The 20460-nt window shown below is 47.2% G+C and overlaps 1 protein-coding gene across 1 annotated transcript in view; it reads right to left on the reverse strand.

Moving 5' to 3' along the window:
• The window catches only part of vwf (von Willebrand factor), a 130717-nt gene that overhangs the window by 20501 nt on the left and 89756 nt on the right, over window positions 1-20460 (reverse strand). Inside the window, exons 42-46 of the mRNA XM_070897528.1 lie at window positions 17616-17818; window positions 14310-14459; window positions 12460-12573; window positions 7341-7524; window positions 4686-4726 (exon numbers count right to left, since the gene is read on the reverse strand). Coding sequence (XP_070753629.1) covers window positions 4686-4726; window positions 7341-7524; window positions 12460-12573; window positions 14310-14459; window positions 17616-17818 — 692 coding nt within the window. The remainder of the gene's footprint in view (window positions 1-4685; window positions 4727-7340; window positions 7525-12459; window positions 12574-14309; window positions 14460-17615; window positions 17819-20460) is intronic.

Genomic DNA, 20460 nt, shown 5'->3' on the forward strand with positions numbered 1-20460 from the left:
GCTTAGAAATTACTGCTGGAGATATTAGCAGATCTTTATTTTAAATGGGAACAGCACTTCTGTTATTCTAGCATATAGAGGAATGGCATATGGGCTAGTTAAGCATTTGTGCATGAATGTTATCATATTTTGATGCAATTACTCAGAGTATAGTGCAATAAGATAAAATACAGAATATAATATGATACTTTGAAAATAGTGTCCTGTAATGAAGTTATAATACAATAAAATGATTAATAGTTATATAGTAGAATGCATTATAATATTAAACAGAGTAACAGCAGGGTACAGGAAATGTAATCAAATGTAATAAAACAAAGTAGAATAGCTATTCATCAGTGTCGTGTTCATTCAGAGGAGCGATTTTCCACTTTCGCACTGGGCTGCAAGTAATCACCTGGGTGAAGCACATCAAGGCAGGGAGAATAACACGGCTGCAACAGAGGCTGCCCGAATTTGCTCTCCATCACTTAAATGGGCAGGTAATCGGGTGAGCCACGTTATGGGTGCCACGTGATCTTCCCCATCTGATTTTCTACTATATGCTTTGCTGAGGCAATTATTTACCTATATATATGGAAATAGGAGGTGGGTGGGGTGGATTGACCCATCCACCTCCACGGAGGTGTGTGGGGGGCCTGACCCATCCACCTCCATGGCACGAACCTGGTATTGCAGTACTTCCAGGAATGGTGCAGTGGCTCTAGGCCTTTTGGCTAAGAGCATTGGCACAGAGTGATCCTTGACAGGTGCAAGGTGACCTCTGGCGTTTGTGATTTGACAAAGAATTGGAAAGATTGGCAACGAAAAATGTAAAAAAAAAAAAAAATTATTTACCTATCCCATTATCTTCCAAGGCATTAAGTATTGGCAGGTGACACTGGCACAAATGAGGGGTAACTTTCTAACCCTAGTGGGGAGTCTCGCCCACTGAGAATGTATATCGCACGCGATTCTCTGACTGATTTTGTCAGGTGCAGTGCATGACCGAGTTTCCTATTTGATGCCCTGGTGGGTGAGCTTTCCCATTGGAAGCACAAAGTCATAACTATAAAGTTTATAGGGTAAGCACTCACTTATTTTGACCGGCATAAATACTGGCTCTAATTAAACTCAAATTTCACATCTCTCAATTCAGTGACATCAATTTCTGAAATATCCTGAAGAAAAGCTCCAATAATTATAGCTAGTTGTTCGGATTTATCCCGACTGTTACACTGAAATGTGTACTGTTAAGGCTGGTTTGCTTTCACTGCTTTCAGCCATCCTTCTCTAGTGCTTTCAACAATTCTGTGAGTAAGGGACGGAAACTGAGTGCAGTTAACTGTCCCTTCTCACACTATAAATGGTAACAACTGACCCAGATGTGAAAGTTCCTACTGTAAACAGAGAGCCACAAAAAAATAATCAGGATGATTTCTACCTATTTTGAAGGATTCCAGTCTCTGGAGTGCACAGCATATCTCTCGGACTACCCCCAGCACATTCAACAGTACCATGCAGAGGAGACGGCAAACCACAAGGTGGAGCTACCAGCAACCAAAGAAGTTGGAAGGACTGAAGGTTATCCCTGCTGTTTAACTATTGTCCGGTGTTGGATGACAGCAACTCCAGCAAAACTGTAGGCTTGCCAGCTCCGGCTGGATGTATTCATGCAGGTTTCATCACATGATCTCACACCTCCAACTGCCTTGCCCAATTAAATAGCCTTTTTTCCCCCCATCTTCAATATTTTTATTACTAATAAAGAAAAGTGTTTGAAGAAAAACGCACACAATTTTCTTTAATGCCCCTATGATGTTTCTTCCAGATTGCTGGCAGCAGTGTTCAGGAGGCTAAACGTTAATTCCTGGAGATGTCAGGATAATTCTGCAGGGTTGGCAACCGCACAAACGTTGGCTGTTGTAAGGATCATATTTAAGCAGTTACAAGGGACTGGATGCTATGTAGTGACCCCAGAGCTGAAGAAGGGGCCATTATTTGATCATTGAGATCGTAATCGATCATGGAAAAGCAAAGCAGTGGTGCTGAGCATTCAAAGACTGGGAGCCAGGGAGTAGGGACAATATAGCTTTGATCCCTGCTTAGCTCAGCTCAGTCTCCAATTGGAGCCACAGCAAGACAGTGAGTGGGGACTGAGGTGTCTCCCTGTAGGGGAGGGGAAATCAGGAGAGGACAGTCATGCTTATACTTCTGGTAGTTGACCACAAGAAGAATAGTTGGTGGTCTGGGAGTAGGCTGACTGCCCACCCTCTCCGGGGCAGCTGACATTTTAACGCTTGGGTGAATTGACGATTGGGCTAATTTGAAAGAGGCAGAATTGCATTAAAAAGTAGAGCCGCCAAGTGTCCACGTCAAGGGAAGATGGTGTAGGCTTGGCTATGATGTCGCCTCAGGTGAGGACAGGGTAGAACAAGCCCGTGGTGTTCCCTTGAGTGAGGACAGGATAGAGCAAACCTGTGGTGTTCCCTTGAGTGAGGACAGGGTAGAGCAAACCTGTGGTGTTCCCTTGAGTGAGGACAGGGTAGAGCAAGCCCGTGGTGTTCCCTTGAGTGACGACAGGGTAGAGCAAACCTGTGGTGTTCCCTTGAGTGAGGACAGGGTAGAGCAAACCTGTGGTGTTCCCTTGAGTGAGGACAGGGTAGAGCAAACCCATGGTGTTCCCTTGAGTGAGGACAGGGTAGAGCAAGCCCATGGTGTTCCCTTGAGTGAGGACAGGGTAGAACAAGCCTGTGGTGTTCCCTTGAGGACAGGATAGAGCAAGCCTGTGGTGTTCCCTTGAGGACAGGGTAGAGCAAGCCTGTGGTGTTCCCTTGAGGACAGGGTAGAACAAGCCCGTGGTGTTCCCTTGAGTGAGGACAGGGTAGAGCAAGCCTGTGGTGTTCCCTTGAGTGAGGACAGGGTAGAGCAAACCTGTGGTGTTCCCTTGAGTGAGGACAGGGTAGAACAAGCCCGTGGTGTTCCCTTGAGTGAGGACAGGGTAGAGCAAGCCTGTGGTGTTCCCTTGAGTGAGGACAGGGTAGAGCAAGCCTGTGGTGTTCCCTTGAGGACAGGGTAGAGCAAGCCCGTGGTGTTCCCTTGAGTGAGGACAGGGTAGAGCAAGCCCATGGTGTTCCCTTGAGTGAGGACAGGGTAGAGCAAACCTGTGGTGTTCCCTTGAGTGAGGACAGGGTAGAGCAAACCTGTGGTGTTCCCTTGAGTGAGGACAGGGTAGAGCAAGCCTGTGATGTTCCCTTGAGTGAGGACAGGGTAGAGCAAGCCTGTGGTGTTCCCTTGAGGACAGGGTAGAGCAAGCCCGTGGTGTTCCCTTGAGTGAGGACAGGGTAGAGCAAGCCTGTGGTGTTCCCTTGAGTGAGGACAGGGTAGAGCAAGCCTGTGGTGTTCCCTTGAGTGAGGACAGGGTAGAGCAAGCCTGTGGTGTTCCCTTGAGGACAGGGTAGAGCAAGCCCGTGGTGTTCCCTTGAGTGAGGACAGGGTAGAGCAAGCCTGTGGTGTTCCCTTGAGTGAGGACAGGGTAGAGCAAGCCTGTGGTGTTCCCTTGAGTGAGGACAGGGTAGAGCAAACCTGTGGTGTTCCCTTGAGTGAGGACAGGGTAGAGCAAACCTGTGGTGTTCCCTTGAGGACAGGGTAGAACAAGCCCGTGGTGTTCCCTTGAGTGAGGACAGGGTAGAGCAACCCGTGGTGTTCCCTTGAGTGAGGACAGGGTAGAGCAAACCTGTGGTGTTCCCTTGAGTGAGGACAGGGTAGAACAAGCCCGTGGTGTTCCCTTGAGTGAGGACAGGGTAGAGCAAACCTGTGGTGTTCCCTTGAGTGAGGACAGGGTAGAACAAGCCCGTGGTGTTCCCTTGAGTGAGGACAGGGTAGAGCAAGCCTGTGGTGTTCCCTTGAGTGAGGACAAGGTAGAGTAAGCCTGTGGTGTTCCCTTGAGGACAGGGTAGAGCAAGCCTGTGGTGTTCCCTTGAGTGAGGACAGGGTAGAGCAAACCTGTGGTGTTCCCTTGAGTGAGGACAGGGTAGAGTAAGCCCGTGGTGTTCCCTTGAGTGAGAACAGGGTAGAGCAAGCCCGTGGTGCCCCCTGTAACTGAATAATTGAATGTAATTGAACACTTATTATCCAGGCTCTAACGTGAGAATTATTAACTTCGATCATTGTTAGCACCTATGGTACCATAACCCAGCATCGCTTTCTTGCACTCTTGGACAGGGTACAAGAAAAAGCCTGTTGTGTGGCAAGGTGTCCTTTTATCGCTTCTGTCCTCTAACCTCTCCTTCCTTGTGCTCTCTCTCTCTCCATTTTATGCATTCCATTATGGTCAGTGCTCCTTTACAGTTTTCTCTCTTGTTCCTTCTGCCACTCTACAAAAAGTTCTTCGCTGCACCTTTGCTGTGTTGAAATCAAGACTCATTTATATCACCTTTCATTCAAACTATTGTATTTCCAGCATCTTAAAACTGTGGACCTCTTCCATGCTTTCCTCCTACAATCTACATGCTTTCAAAACCCAAACTTATTGTCGCCTAGCCAATGCTTCCTAATTTACCTCTCCTACTCTGTTCCATCCAGACGGTATTCCGCACTATGGCCCTTGACTTTACACCTTGGTTTCTCAATTAAAAACATAACTATTGCTGCATAACATACTATAGTGCAGTGTAAAAAAATATTAAAACCATCCATTTTCTTACCCCAATGCTGGTTCCATTTCGTATGCAAACATTTCCTGGAACTGTAAAATAAATGTTGATTAATATTATTTATACTTTTTTTAAAGGGTAAAATTAAAGTAGAATTTTTCTAAGATGTTCATACAGTCCTCAAATTTAAATAGCAAGTCTTGTTGTTCATAGCCCAATTTAAACATTAAACACTTACAAGAAAATCTCATCATATTCACAGGATTTGTTCTGATTCTAGCTTTATGTCTGTTATTATTATTTTTGTTTCTGCGGTAACTGGTATCATAATTACAGGACCCAGATCCAAGGAGGCCAGTAGTAACTGGGAATAGAGGTATAAGGGTAGAGTTTCCAACTGCTGAGAATGGCTATGCAATGGTGAGAGCTTCGTCAAAGACCTGATCACTCACTGGAACAACTTGCTGATTTTCTTGCATTGTGCAGTCAGCTTACCCGTACAAAATGGGCAATAAAGAGCATGCACATTCTGGCCTTAAAATAAGTGAGCACTTACAGCGACATTGCTATACTTTTCATTGCCCCATTGTAATTCTTAAAAAGGGGTATTGGATTGAGGATTGGGCATTAAAGAAAAGGACAGAAAGATGGATGCAAGGCAGGCTTACTTGTACTGGGCTAAACTGCCACATTCACCCTTACCCATACAAATCACTTCACAGTTGTGCTATCTGCTGGAATCTGACCAGCATACAATATCGCCAATAGGGCTGCCTTGCCACTGCCTGTGAATATGATCACAAAACTGAGCACTTATGGTTCCAGCTCCTTTCACACTACCTCAGGGGACGTCAGTAACACCAGTCAATCTGCAGTGCGCAGATACATCAAACAGGTCACAGAAGAGCTGAGGGCCCAGGAGAAGCACGGGCCTGCCCACACTGCGATATGTGTGCGCACTAGGTCCGTGCAGCAGAGCAGGTCTCCAGTCGTCCTGGTTCAACCTTTGCCACTGGATAAAGGCCTAGCTCTGCCAAGCCCATGTGGTGACTGATGTGCAACGGTCACCACACATTAAAAAAAATCCACGCACAGGCATCTTCCACCCATCAATTGGAGTTCAGGACTGGAACATCGGGTCCTTCATTGAAACATCTGTGAACTTTTGTGGAAGCAAGTCATCCTCATTTGAGGGACCGCCTATTATTATGATGTGTTGAACACCCAGGCAAATCACTTTCAGTACTTTCTCGGGGGGAAAGCAGCAGCAGAATGAAAGAGCATTTCCCAAAGTCCAGAGCATTAAGGATGATAGGCATATGGCTGACAAGTCCCCTAAACACAATGGCATGGTCGTTCTGAACCACAAGGGCTTCCACTTCATCAATGTCCACGGGGTCAGTGACCAGTGACAAAGGATCAGCAGGTGATTGCTCGCTTCCCAAGCAGATGTTCTGGATCCTTTATTTTCAAACAATCCTCTGTGCCTGGGCTAGTGGAAGGAGAATGCAGAATGGAATGATAGCTCCTAGGAGACAAAGGCTATCCTCTTCATATCACCTTGTGGGAAACTGAAATTCTACCTTCCAGTCATTAACTTGGAGTGCTGCAGCTTCCTGTGTACATGTGATTCCGCCCCTGACAGTATCAGCCTCCATAACACAGTAGAGTTCACTTCTCCCAATGATGCCAGCAGCCATCATTTTTCAAAAAGGACAACTAAGATCAAGGAGTTAGAGCTAGGACCAGTTCTTTGTAACATTTTTGACTTGTAAAAAGAGGTACACATAGTGACATCTGTTCTTTAAGATAGCAGGGCCAATTTTGCAATTCAGAATTCCTAACAGAGAATTGACCTCATGGAAAGCCCCTCAAAGAGGTGCAGTTTGTCATTTCCATCTATATATTTTAATGGGCAGATAAAACATGGGCTGCGTGCCCGTCATTTGCTGCAATAAGCACTTCGGCACGGTTCACTATGCTAAAGGTGATGGGCTGCATTTTCAGCTTTGCTCATTTTGGGGCGGTAATGGCAGCAGGGCGGGAAAAGTTTGCGCCTCAGTCAGCAAAATTGGGCAGCTGGGCCCTGAGTGTGGGGTGGAGTGCTAAGGGAGGCGTTACACACCTCTCTTAGGACGGTAGGTCAGCTGAGCATGCGAAAATCCCGAACTAAACAGCCAGCCAGGGAGCGCTCTGAGAGAGATATGGGAAGAAAAAAAATCCAGAAAAAAACATTTCCAATACATAGCCCATGCCACCACAACATAAATCGCAACAAAAAAATAAATAAAAAACAATCACACTTACCCGAGGTCGACGTTGCTTACCGCACCGTTTTCACAGGCGGTCCCAGCAGGGCGCGCTATGCAGCACTACGGGTCGCGAGGGCCTCAAAAATCAATCCAGTGTTGCAACCAGGGCATTGCACACTGGCTCACCTCTTCCGGCCGGTAATGCTCTGCACCCCGCCGAGACCGGCCCCGAAAACCCTGGCGGGGTGCTGGAAGCTGGCTGCTCACCGCTGCCACTGCTACCCCTCCGGGGTGAAAACAGGTGGACAGGACCGGAACATGCAGCACGTTATATAAATGCAAATTGCTGCTGTGGTTACCACTAGAAATGAAGCATCGGCCCCATCATATGATTACCATGAAGGAGGAGTACGGTCGAAATTTAGGGAGAGGGTTATTTGTAAAACTCACTCACCACATTGGCACCTTGGACAACAGTCTATGAATCTGTCACACCTCAGATCAAAGCCAAGAGGACATTTGGGTATGTCAATGTGGGTACAGGACTTATTCTTTTCATGCAGAATCACTTCTCCATTGAGCTCCAGGCATTCTCGTGTGATACATGGATTGTCCGGGGATGCCCACTGATCACCAGCCTGCAGGAGAACAGCAGGAAGTTACACATCACACACATATGCTGCAAATTGTCGACAGACATTTCCCTGATACTTAGGTTCTAAGTTTTTATGCTGCTAAAACACATGACCTTCCCATCTGTAATGTATTTGCTCCATGCATTTTTTGCTTAAGAATTCATAGCAATACATTGCTACTAAGAACTAATTGGTTCATTAGCAAAGGTTTAACAATCACACTACACATTACCAGTTCATCCACCAGGCTCACAACCACCTGCCTCATTGTGGAACCCCTGAACCCAACTGGCTGGGGTTTTATTGAGTCTTGTGAACATCACGTGACTAGCTAAGCCATTCACAACTCAACAGCTCTAAAACTATTTTATGTATCAATCGCTCTACAACTATTTTAGCTGAAACCACAAATCAAGTGCCCCCTTTATTAAAACTGACAAATTAAACAAATTAAACTTTTAACATTAAATGGATCAAAGTAAAATGTGGTTGCCGAGGGTGCTGATGCACTCCAGTCCCTCTGGCGCCCACCTCTCGCAGAAGGCTGCAAGCGTACCGGTGGGCACCGCGTGCTCCACCTCTAGGGACACCCCGGCTCTAATGTAACCGTGGAAAAGAGGCAGGCAGTCGGGTTGATCGACCCCCTCGACCGCCCGCTGCCTGGACCGGCTGATGGCCCCCTTGGCCATGCCCAGGAGCAGTCCTACGAGGAGGCCTTCCGACGTGCCCGCTCCCCTCAGCACAAAGATCAGTAGCATGGTCAACCGCTCTACAAACCTGTGAGCATACTCACAGGTGCATACATTACAGCACCTCTTAGCAAGGATCAGTTTGGTAGACACTTTGGTAGATGCTGATTTTTAAGTTTCTGCTCCAAGAAACAATGACTTTCCTCATGTAGTTTGATCATTCCATCATTGCATCCCTTGTGTGAAGCTATTAGTTTGGATCGTTGATAGCATTCTGACCTCTGAGTTGGAAGTTGTGGATGAAGTCCAATCCATGACTTGAGTACATAATATAGACCGACACTCCTGTTAACTGAGTACTACATAGTTTGATGGATGTCATTTTGGGTGAAATGTTTAACCAGTTTATCATAGACTAAACTGAAAAGTTATTGGAATGGACATTAAAAATTCTTTATTATTTTGAAACAATTTTTGTGGTATCGTTAGTTTCATAGGGCCCAAGTTTCGGCCTCAGTTGCTCCTGATTTTTTTGGAGCAACTGGTGTAGAACGGAGTATCTTAGAAATTCAAATTCTCGGCATTTAGTTTGCTCCAGTTCTAGTCAGTTAGAACAGTTTCACTTTGGAACAGAATTTTTTTTTCAAAAGGGGGCATGTCTGGCCACTTACGTCTGTTTTCAAAGTTTCGGCAGTGAAAACTTACTCCAAACTAACTTTGAATGGAGTAAGTGAAGATTTTTGTACGCTCGAAAAAACCTTGTCTACACTTTATAAAATCAGGCGTAGGTTACAAATCAGGTGTAGGGAATGGGGAGGGGGGGGTTTAAAGGGAAGTTTAAAAACATTAAACACTTCAGTTTTACAAATAGAGCCATCATCAATAATAAATGATAAAAACATCAATAAATCAACCAATAAACCAATCAAAAAAAATTAATAAGACATAATTATTTTTTTTTTAAATCAATAAATAAAACATTTTCTACTTACCGACTACAGCACCGGGAGCCCTCCAACTGCGTGCTGGAATGTCCCCCCCCCCCTCCTGCCCAGTGTGTCTCTATCTCTCTGTCTGTCTGTGTGTGTCTCTCACTCTCTGTCTGTCAGTGTCTGTGTTTCTGACAGCGAGGGGTGGAGGGGAGGGGGAGGGGGAGAGGAGGAGGGGTGGTGGAGTGGGGAAGAGGGGGTGGGCGGGGAGGGGGGTGGCAAGTGAGGGAGGGGAGGGGGATGAGGGGAAGGAGGGGAGGAGGTTGAGAAGGGAGGGAGGGGTAAGAAGGGAGGGGGGGGTGAGAAAGGCAGGGAGGGGGGGGTGAGAAAGGAGGGCGGGGGGGGGGGGGAAGAGAAGGGAGGGAGGGAGGAGGGGGGGTGAGAGAAGGGAGGGAGGGAGGGGAGGGGGAAGAGAAGGGTGGAAGAGAAGGGGGGGGGGGGGAGAGAGAGAGAGAGGGAGAGAGAAGGGAGAGAGAGAGAGAAAGAAAGGAGAGGGAGGATGAACGGGCCGGGCCCGGCCGGGCCCAAGACGTCGAGCTTAGACTTACCGGATTGACAGGTAGGTGGCATCGGGTCCGGGGTCCGGGGAGGTCGGGAGCGCGGATCGGGGGGAGCGCGGGTCGGGGCGGAGGGGAGCGGGGGTCGGTCGGGGGGGGGGTAGATCGGTCGGTGGGGGGGGGGGGGCAGATCGGTCGGGTGGGGAGATCGGTTGGGCGGGGGGGAGATCGGTCGGGGGGGGGGGGGGGAGGAGATCGGTCGGGAGCGGAGGTCAGTCGGGGTGGGGGGGGGGAAGGTCGGGAGCGGGGGAAGCGGAGGTCGGGTCGGGGGTGGGGGGGGGAAGGTCGGGAGCGGGGGGGGGGGAAGATCTGGAGCGGGGGGAGCGGAGGTCGGGTCGGGGGTGGGAGCGGGAGTCAAGTCGGGTCGGGTCAGGTCCGGAGGAAGCAGGAGCTGGGCGTGGGAGGCAGCCTTATGCACGCAGCCCCAGTGAGGCCATTGGGCCAGGGCTAGGGGCTGCATGCTTCGGGCGCCTGGAGCTACTGCACTTGCACATGTGCAGAGGTTCCGGCACTGTTTTCAGTGCAGGGACCTAGCTCCGCCCCCTACAGCTTTTGCTGCGCCGCGCCGAGGGCCAGAGGACCAGCAGGGAGCCGGAGAACCTGGAAGTTTTTTTAAGGCGCACTTTGTGGCCCGAAAAACGGGCGTCCAGGTCGGGGCTGCGCCATTCTAGGCGCGGCCCGAAACTTGGGCCCATACTGTGCAGCTAATGATTCCGTGAAAACATCTCATTTGTATTTAAATGTGGTTTTGTTTTAATCTGAGTAATACAATAACCCGGAATTTGTGGTAGTAATAACAGTGAAGCTGTCAACACTCGCTGCTGTTACAGGGTAAAACTGACAGCAACTTCTGGCGTCCGCACAAGTGCAGTTAAATGCAGAAATCCAGAAGTTCCTGTGAGTGATACCCTGCTGCTCCACAGGGTTCTGTGTTGCAGTCTTCGCAGGTGGAATCAACACAGAAATCACTGATTTATCACAAACTTCAACTATTTAGACACTATTCTTATTGTAAGGATAAAGTTAAGCCTTGTTCAATCAGCAGTAACTGAGTTTTAATGGAGTACTGAGTCATAATTACTGTTGGACAATCTCTCTGGCCCTGAAAAATGAAATTTACAATTGTGCAGTTTCATTCCCTCAGAAGAATATTTAAAATTGGCAGATTTTTAATAAATTTTGTTTCTGTTTTTTTTATAAGTTTTTGTTCTGATATTTACTCTTCTCCCTTAACCACATGTGTATGTCCCAATCTTTATTTTTCTTTCTGTACAATGAGTTAAATGTGATTTATATTCCCTTATTTTTACTTCTTGCTTTGCTGTCAGTAAAAATCCTTCAATTTGATTGATTGATCAGCCTGCCCTGCTGCCTGCCCAGTTCCTAGACACCATAGATCCCCTCTAGAAGGCACCAAATTAAAATGGACATCAGAAAAGAGGACATCTACGCTCTAGAGCCAAGGTCAGCAGCGAGCGCCATGCCTTCGCCGTTGACTGCAAAATCTGGCCCAATCTGATATTTACCATTGCTTGAAGTGGATGGGACAACATGGTATGCAGTCATGTAAGCTCACACAAACTACCCTCATAAAAGGACAACTGTTATCTCACTATCCTGATTGGGAGGATAGATGCACCAATATCCGTGTTCTCAATCAGACCAACATCCCCAGCATCGAAGCACTGACCACACTCGACCAGCTCTGTTGGATGGGCCACATCGTCCACATGCCTGACACAAGACTCCCAAAGCAAGCGCTCTACTCGGAACTCCTACACAGCAAGCGATCCCCGGGTGAATAGAGGAAACATTTCAAGGACACACTGAAAGCGTTCTTGATAAAGTGCAACATCCCCACCGGCACCTGGGAATCCCTGGCCCAAGACCACCCAAAGTGGAGGAAAAGCATCCGGGCGGGCGTCGAGCACCTCGAGACTCGTCGCCGAGAGCATGCAGAAACTAAACGCAGACTGTGGAAGGAGGGTGCAGAAAACCAGACTCCCCACCCACCCTTTCCTTCAACCACTGTCTGTCCCACCTGTAACAGAGACTGTAATTCCCGTATTGGACTGTACAGTCACCTGAGAACTCTAGTGTCAGAACTCTAGTGGAAGCAAGTCATCCTCGATTTTGAGGGACTGCCTATGATGATCCTGATTGTATCATGGATTAGGTTGCAAATATTAATATATAGGAAATGGGTTTCTGCTTATGGAACTGTTTTGTTGTGATTAAGAGTTGCGAGCGTTGGGAGGGAGCACTGGTCAGAATTCTCGCAATGTTAATGTAGTTTATTTTTCTTCAGGTTTTGATGGGCCTGCTTTGTATTTTCAGCATTTTCTCTTTTTTATTTCAGGTTTTCAGGATTTGCTCTTCTGGATATAACATATCTTAGTATCTTAGTAAGCCTCACAGACCTTTCCACTACTTGAAGGGAGTAATTGGTCAATGAACTGTGAAGCTTTGAAGGAGTATTCCATTAAAACTGATGTCAAAGAAAAATTACAACCAAAATAATCTAGCACAACTTCGTAAAAATCTTGAAATTTGCATCCACAGATAGTAGTGTAAAAAAAATAATGAAAATGACTACATTGAAATTATCCTAAAATACTTATGAATAGATTATCTTAGATCATGTGTCTTCAAAGTCCTACATACAGTTGAATCTTTTTATCTGAAAGGACCATATCTACTCACCTGATGTACAATTCTGTATTGGTCTATATCACCTCTTTCTATGACATTTTCTTCACACACTGTGTGCTTGCATTTTCCACAGCATGCTCCTGCCTCTTCTCTGTAGGTGTATCCCTTTAGAAGAAAAGTTACTCTCAGTGGTATCGTACCCACCTCGGGCTCATGGTTCATAACAAACACAGGAACCACAATTAATGTTAACTCAAATCCAACATTTCCTCTTGGGTGCCAACCTAAATGCTCATTAACCAAGTGAATCCAGCTATTAGCTTCACCCTCCTGATGAGTGGAAAGGGAATATTTGGAGCCATGTTTGGGGATGGCCAATCTAGAAATAATGAATGATACAAGATTTTGGCATATTGTTAACTGTCAGTGATGACACGGTGAGCTATAATATGATTAACTCTGGTACCTATGTTCCAATACACCCCAAATGGCTGGGATGGAAGTCTCCCAACTCCTGTAAAAGTCCTATGGGGAATAAGCTTGTACTATGTACTATCCAAACCATTTCCTTGTGGCGACAGTACAAAACCACCCGCACCTGCACCAACTGACAATCTCAGTGACTATTTCTATACCAGACACTTGAGAAATACTCAAAGGCTGGGGCAGGGCAGATTGTGCATTACTCGGTATCTGGCCATGATCAACGAAAACAACAACATCCATTTGTATAGCGCCTTTCACGTAGTAAAAGGTCCCAAGGTGCTTCACAGGGGCGTTATCAAACAAAGTTTGACACCGAGCCACATAAGAAGATATTAGGAAAGAGGACCAATAGCCTAGTCAAAGAGACAGGTTTTTAGGAGTGTTTTAAAGGCAGAGAAGTTTAGGAATTGAATTCCAGAGCTTATGGTTTAGGTAGTTGAAGGCACGGCTGTCAATGGTGCAGTGATTAAAATCAGGGATGCCCAAGGGGCCAGAATTGGAGGCATGCAGAGATCTCGAAAGGTTGTCAGGCTGGAGAAGGTTACAAAGATAGGGAGGGGTGAGGCAATGGAGGGATTTGAAAACAAGGATGAGAACTTTAAAATTGAGGTGTTGCCGGTCCGGGAAACGTAGATCAGCGGGCACAAGGATGAATGGGACAAGGTGCGAGTTTGGACATGGGTAGCGGAGTTCTGGATGAGCTCAAGCTTAGGGAGTGTGGAAGATGGGAGGGGTTGAGAGAGGTGGTGGTGAGGCAGAGCTGGGTATTGTCAGCGTACATGTGGAACCTGACATGTTTTCGGATGATTTCGCTGAGGGGCTCCATGTAGATGAGAAATAAGAGGGGGCCGAGGATAGATCTTTGGGAGAGCCAAGAGGCAACGGTGAGGGAGCGGAAAGTGATTCTCTGGTCACATGCTCCATGTGCTTTTTCTGACCTCACATGAAGAACTTAGGGAGGGAATTCCAGAGCTTAGGGTTTAGGCAGCTGTCAGTGATGCCCAAGGGGCCAGAATTGGAGGTGTGCAGAGATCTCGGAGGGTTGTCAGGCTGGAGAAATACATAGCATCTCATCACATCCTCAAGATGTCCCAATGTGCTTCACAATTAATGAATTACTTTCTGAACTGCAGTCACTGTTATTTGTGCAAAATAAGACAAATATAATGTACTGGCATTTCAGCCTGTGTCATACATGCTGATTGTAAATCTCACTCCTAACAATTTGCCAATATTGATAGCTCTGTATTTGGTTAATTAAGTATTCAAGTACCTTATTATCTAGCTGTCACATTGTAAACCATAAATACCTTGCAGGTTCCATGAAACAATTATAGCAATTTTTAACAGTTGAGATTTGAGTTTTCCTTATATTTTTATTTAATAAAAAATATATCTAATGTGCTTTTACTTACAGTTGGGCAATCCTTGCGACAGGCTTTAGTGACACACAGCACCTCATGAAGCCCTGTGATGCTGTCCTTCCTGTCGGTGCAAGAGCATTCCTTACAAGACTCCTCCCAGGTCTTTCCAGTCAAGTAGACAGCACCATTGTGAACACAAACCTGTCCATGGCAAGTACGAAATGTCATGGACACTTTAGTATGTTAACATACCACATAGCACATATATGTCGATACAGTAATATCTCCTCACAATAACACACCATGCACTAAAACAGGCAAACTTGGCTTATATCAGTGTAAATTACGTGCTCAAGTCCTGGAGTAGAGCTTGAACCCACAACCTTGTAATCATAGGCAAAGCAATACCAGTGAGCCAATGCTGACACTTAGGGCCCAAGTTTCCACATGATTCGCGCCTGATTTTTAGGAGCAACTGGTGGAGAACGGACTATTTTAGAAATCGCAATTCTCCACATTTTTTTTTCTGCAGTTCTAGTCAGGTAGAACAGTTCTAGTTTAGAACAGAATTTTTTCTTCAAAAAGGGGGCGTGTCCAGCCACTGACGCCTGATTTGAAAGTTTCCACAGTGAAAATGTACTCCAAACTAAAGTAGAATGGAGCCAGTGAAGATTTTTGTAGAACTGAAAAAACCTGTTCTACACATTAAAAAAATGAGGCGCAGGTTACAAATTAGGCGTCCAGAACGAGGTGGGGGGGGGGGGGGGAGGGGGGGGAAGGGAACTCATTAAATTCGACAATAAATCCTTATTTATACTTCTACAAATATTATACAAATAAATCCAACCTGAATAAACATTTATAAGCCAAGAAAAGATTAAATAAACCATCTTCCTACCTGTGTGAAAGTGCTTCAGCCAGGGAGAATTCTGCAGCCGTTCGTGCCGCTGAGCGGGAGGGGGAGAGAGAGAGAGAAAGGAGGGGAGGGGAGGGAATAGAGAGGAGGGGAGGGGAGGGAATAGAGAGGAGGGGAGGGGAGGGAATAGAGAGGAGGGGAGGGGAGGGAATAGAGAGGAGGGGAGGGAGAGGGAATAGAGAGGAGGGGAGGGAGAGGGAATAGAGAGGAGGGGAGGGAGAGGGAATAGAGAGGGAGGGAGAGGGAATAGAGAGGGAGGGAGGGAGGGAGGGAGGGAGAGAGGGGGAGGGGGAGAGAGGGGGAGGGGGAGGGGGAGAGAGGGGGAGGGGGAGAGAGGGGGAGGGGGAGAGAGGGGGAGGGGGAGAGAGGGGGAGGGGGAGAGAGGGGGAGGGGGAGAGAGGGGGAGGGGGAGAGAGGGGGAGGGGGAGAGAGGGGGAGGGGGAGGGAGGGGGAGGGAGAGAGAGGGGGGGACGTCGGGTCGGGGAACAGGAGCACGGGTCGGGTCAGTTGGGGGGGGTGGGAAGCGGGTGTCGGGTCTCGGTCGGGGCGGGGGGGGGTTGCGGGTGTCGGGTCTCGGGTCGGTGCGGGGGGAGTGGGTGTCGGGTCTCGGGGCGGGGAGCGGGTGTCGGGGCGGGGGGGGGGAGCGGGTGTCGGGGAGCGGGTGTCGGGTCTCAGGTCAGTGCGGGGGGGAGTGGGTGTTGGGTCTCGGGGCGGGGTGGGGGAGCGGGTCTCGGGTCTCGGGGCGGGGAGCGGGTGTCGGATCGGGTCTGGTCGGCGGGGTGGGGGGGGGAGCGGGTGTCTGGTCGGTGGGGGTGGGGGGAGCGGGTGTCTGGTCGGCTGGGGGGGGGTGGGGGGAGCGGGTGTAAGGTCGGGTGTGGTCGGCGAGGGGGAGCGAGTGTCAGGTCTGGCCGTGGGAGGGAGCAGGAGCTGGCCATGGGAGGAGCCTCATTCACGCAGCCCCAGTGAGGCCATTGGGCCAGGGCTAGGGGCTGCGTGCTTCGGGCCCCTCCCACACAGTTCGGCGCCTGGAGCTACTGCACTTGCGTGCCGACTGTAGCACGCATGTGCAGAGGTCCCGGCACTGTTTTCAGTGCCGGGACCTGGCTCCGCCCCCCCCCCCACAGCTCGTGCTGACTGCGCCGAGAGCCAGAGGACCTGTAAGTAGGTGGAGAATACCGAGGATTTTTTTAGGCGCCGTTTTAGGCGCGAAAAACAGGCGTCCAGCTCGGAGGGGCGCCCGTTTTTTTTCTTGTGGAAACTTGGGCACTTAGGATGCCCTTAAGGTGACTTATACTCAAGGTAATGGGCCATAAATTACAGCCTCTCTGGGTGCGTACCATGTGTGCACGCACTCGAAGAGGCGTCACAAGTGCCGGTTCTCAGCGCGCAACATGCATGTGCAAAGAACCGGCATTTGCGATCTGTCAAAATGTCTTTCGACAGATCGCACGCATCTCCTGGAGAAAGTCATTTGCGCACAGAGATTTGCCCAGCGAATGTCCTTCAAACTCTTATACCAGTAAAAGAGTTTTAACAGATAGAAAAATGTAATGTTATCACTAATTTTTATATTAAAAACCCTGTCCATTAAGGTACATTTATTTTTACCTCGATTAAAACATTTTTTTTTTAGATTCAAAAAAATAATTTTTTTCTAAAACATTTAATTAAATTCAATTTCAATTAATTTTAAATATGTCAGTTTTTTTTAAAATTTATTGTGTTGTGTTTCTGTGTTTTTGCGTGTATTCTCATGGATAGTAATGGGAGCTCATACAAACAGAGCTCACCATTATCATCAATGAGAATACTCCATGTTCATTGGTGGTCCAGGCCCATGTGATCCAGGTTGTGCTTACGTTCCTGGGATGCGAGAGCCCATACACTGCACTGCGAATGGAGGCGTCGGACCGCAAATCTACATTCCTCCGGGACCACCAGGTACTTCCGTAAAAAATATTTTGGTTGGAGGCATCCGCCCGCAATTTTTGGGCCATTATATCATTACCAGTAACATACACTCACAGTAATGTACACTCAGTAATATAACATCATCGGACGCTTCCCTTAATGTAACACTCCCTCACAGTAACACTGCCTCACAGTCACACTGCCTCACAGTCACACTGCCTCACAGTCACACTGCCTCACAGTAACATACCTCCTCAATGTTCCCTCTAAATTGTCTTTGTTGAGCGTGGCCTGTTTATTTCAATTTAACAATTAGTTAAATTTATGCGCATGCGCGGTATTTTCAATGGAAAAGCTTGTGAGCGGCCTGCGCAGTACCTTGCAGATTACTGCGCGGCATTACACACGCACAGCTTAGCGGGTACATTGACCCTCGCAGTATCACTTCCATACCATTTCCTCACAGACCCATACATTTCCAGACACACAGAAAGTAGGCTCAAGATCCTCACATACACAGCTTCACATACCTCATTAGGTTCACACTCAGATGTGGTGCAGTTGCAGTCATTTATTACCGACTTGACTGAATATCCAACGGGACAGCTGACTACTTCATTGCTGCAACTGCAAACACATTCGTATCTGTCGCAACACTGTGTCTTTATAACAGACAGTGCGCGGTGAGATGGACATGTCACAGGCTGGTGTTCACACCGATTCCTATCGCAGACTGAAAGCAGCAGAACAGTTGGATTAGTCTTTATAAGTTGTTAATTCGATCCCTTTAGCATGAACCTTTATTGCTTATAGCTTGGTGGCATTCAAACAGACCTGAACTTAGCACATAGCTTTTTGTTGTGTACCAACTGGAGCAACAAGCCATTACTTGTACGATAGCAACATTGAATGAGTAATTAACATCTGTCCCAATTATCCAATCTACAATCGCAGTATGTGGCTCATTCAAGTTTATCCAGCAAGTAGCAGAACCATAATTATCAGAATGGACCCAGATTTTATTCCCAGTCTATGCTAAGTTATCTGACCTCACTTTAGCGCAGTGGAAGAGGCATGACAGTTAGTTCAGTTCCCCATGCTAGACAGGAGAAAATTGGCCAGGGTTCCTAATCCATTATCCCAACATTACCTCGCTGGAAATGCACGCATTTGGCTGTAGGGCGACGACAGAATTGGGAGTGGCTGTGATCCCCCCTGATTGAACTGCACATTAATTTTCACTGTCACTGCACACACGTGAATAATAACCAATTGCTTGAGGTACAAGTGGAAACATACCCCAATCTGGAAGACATATGTTCAGGAAAAGGGGAGTGGGGTTGGTGAGAAGGATAGAGAGACAATTGGCGAGAAAGAGGTGCACTATTAAAAGCAACTTAAAGTTACTGTTAACATCACTTTGGAAAATTATGATTTCTTTCAGTGCAAGAAACTCCATTATCAAAAGGCAATTGACTTTGTTTTTCACAACCAACCCGATCTCTAATTGAGGCCCATTGAGTTCACTGGCCTGTGCATTTCCTTTTTGTTCCCTGTGGAATAGGAGGGGGTGAGGGAGGGGGAGGTTAGGAGCTTCAGTCTCACACAAAGAACATACTGATCAGCACCTAGCCTGCTTTCTATGTTAATATAACCCCAGTAGTGCAATCACATGTTGAAATCTATTGTCTAAAGTGAGTTTGCAAATGACACTAAACTGGGTGGCGGTATGAGTTGTGAGGAGGATGCTAAAAGGCTGCAAGGTGGCTTGGACAGGTTAGGTGAGTGGGCAATTGCATGGCAGATGCAGTATAATGTGGATAAATGTGAGGTTATCCACTTTGGGGGCAAAAACACGAAGGCAGAATATTATCCGAATGGCAGCAGATTAGGAAAAGGGGAGGTGCAATGAGACCTGGGTGTCATGATTCATCAGTCATTGAAAGTTTGCATGCAGGTGCAGCAGGCGGTGAAGAAGGCAAATGGTATGTTGGTCTTCATAGCTAGGGGATTTGGGTATAGGAGCAGGAAGGTCTTACTGCAGTTGTACAGGGCCTTGGTGAGGCCTCACCTGGAATATTGTGTTCAGTTTTGGTCTCCTAATTTGAGGAAGGACGATCTTGCTATTGAGGGAGTGCAGTGAAGGTTCACTAGACTGATTCCAGGGATGGTGGGACTGACATATGAGAGACTGGATCAAATGGGCCTTTATACACTGGAGTTTAGAAGGATGAGAGGGGATCTCATAGAAACATATAAGATTCTGACGGGACTGGACAGGTTAGATGAGGGAAGAATATTGCCGATGATGGGGAAGTCCAGAACCAGGGGACACAGTCTTAGGATAAGGGGTAGGCCATTTAGGACTGAGATGAGGAGAAACTTCTTCACTCAGAGAGATGTTAACCTGTGGAATTCCCTACTGCAGAGAGTTGTTGATGCCACATCATTGGATATATTCAAAATGGAGTTAGATATGGCCCTTACGGCTAAGGGGATCAAGGGGTATGGAGAGAAAGCAGGAAAGGGGTACTGAGGGAATGATCAGTCACGATCTTATTGAATGGTGGTGCAGGCTCGAAGGGTCGAATGGCCTACTCCTGCACCTATTTTCTATGTTTCTACGTCTTGGTTTTATGAGTTAACCTTCCTCGGTTTGTGTAACTTTAATGTTTTACCACCCGGCCATAGTGGAAGAGCAGTTATGAGGAAGGTTAGTGTAATATATGCACCTGTGAGTATGCGCTCAGGTTTGTAGAGAATTGTGAGTGGCTTAACAAGTCACATGATGTTCATAAGACTCAATAAAACCCCAGTCGGTTGGGTCTAGGTCATCCAGATGAGGTATGCAGTTGTGAGCCTAGTGGATGAAATGGTAATATATAGTGTGATTGTTAAACCTTTGTTAATGAACCAACTAGTTCTTAGTGGCAATGGATTGCAATGAATTCTTAAGCAAGAACCCATGAAGCAAACACATTGCAGTTAGGCTCACCACAAAAGTTGCCACTGGAGTGTTCCCTCTACTCCACAAACAGCTGCAGGGACAGTCAGCCATCTACCGTGCACTTCTAACAGCCACCAGGTATAAACGTGTATTCACTTTGTGGAGTCTTGCCTACCAACAGTGCATATTGGAAAATCACCGGTATGCTCCCCACAATTCCCCCTCTATTCTGTGCTACAGGTGGGTGAAGCTCTGTATTGGGGGTACGCATTCAAACAATTTATGCTATAGACCTAGTTCTGATCCATGCTTGCATATATAAAGGCAGAAGAGACTTGAAAAATTACCCCAGTAATCTCAACTCATGTTAAAATCCATGCCATATGCAGAAAGGAATTTCAAATTAAAGCAAAGATTAAATGACAGAA

This window comes from Pristiophorus japonicus, chromosome 13 (genome assembly GCF_044704955.1).
Source record: "Pristiophorus japonicus isolate sPriJap1 chromosome 13, sPriJap1.hap1, whole genome shotgun sequence".
NCBI classification, from domain to species: Eukaryota; Metazoa; Chordata; class Chondrichthyes; family Pristiophoridae; genus Pristiophorus; species Pristiophorus japonicus.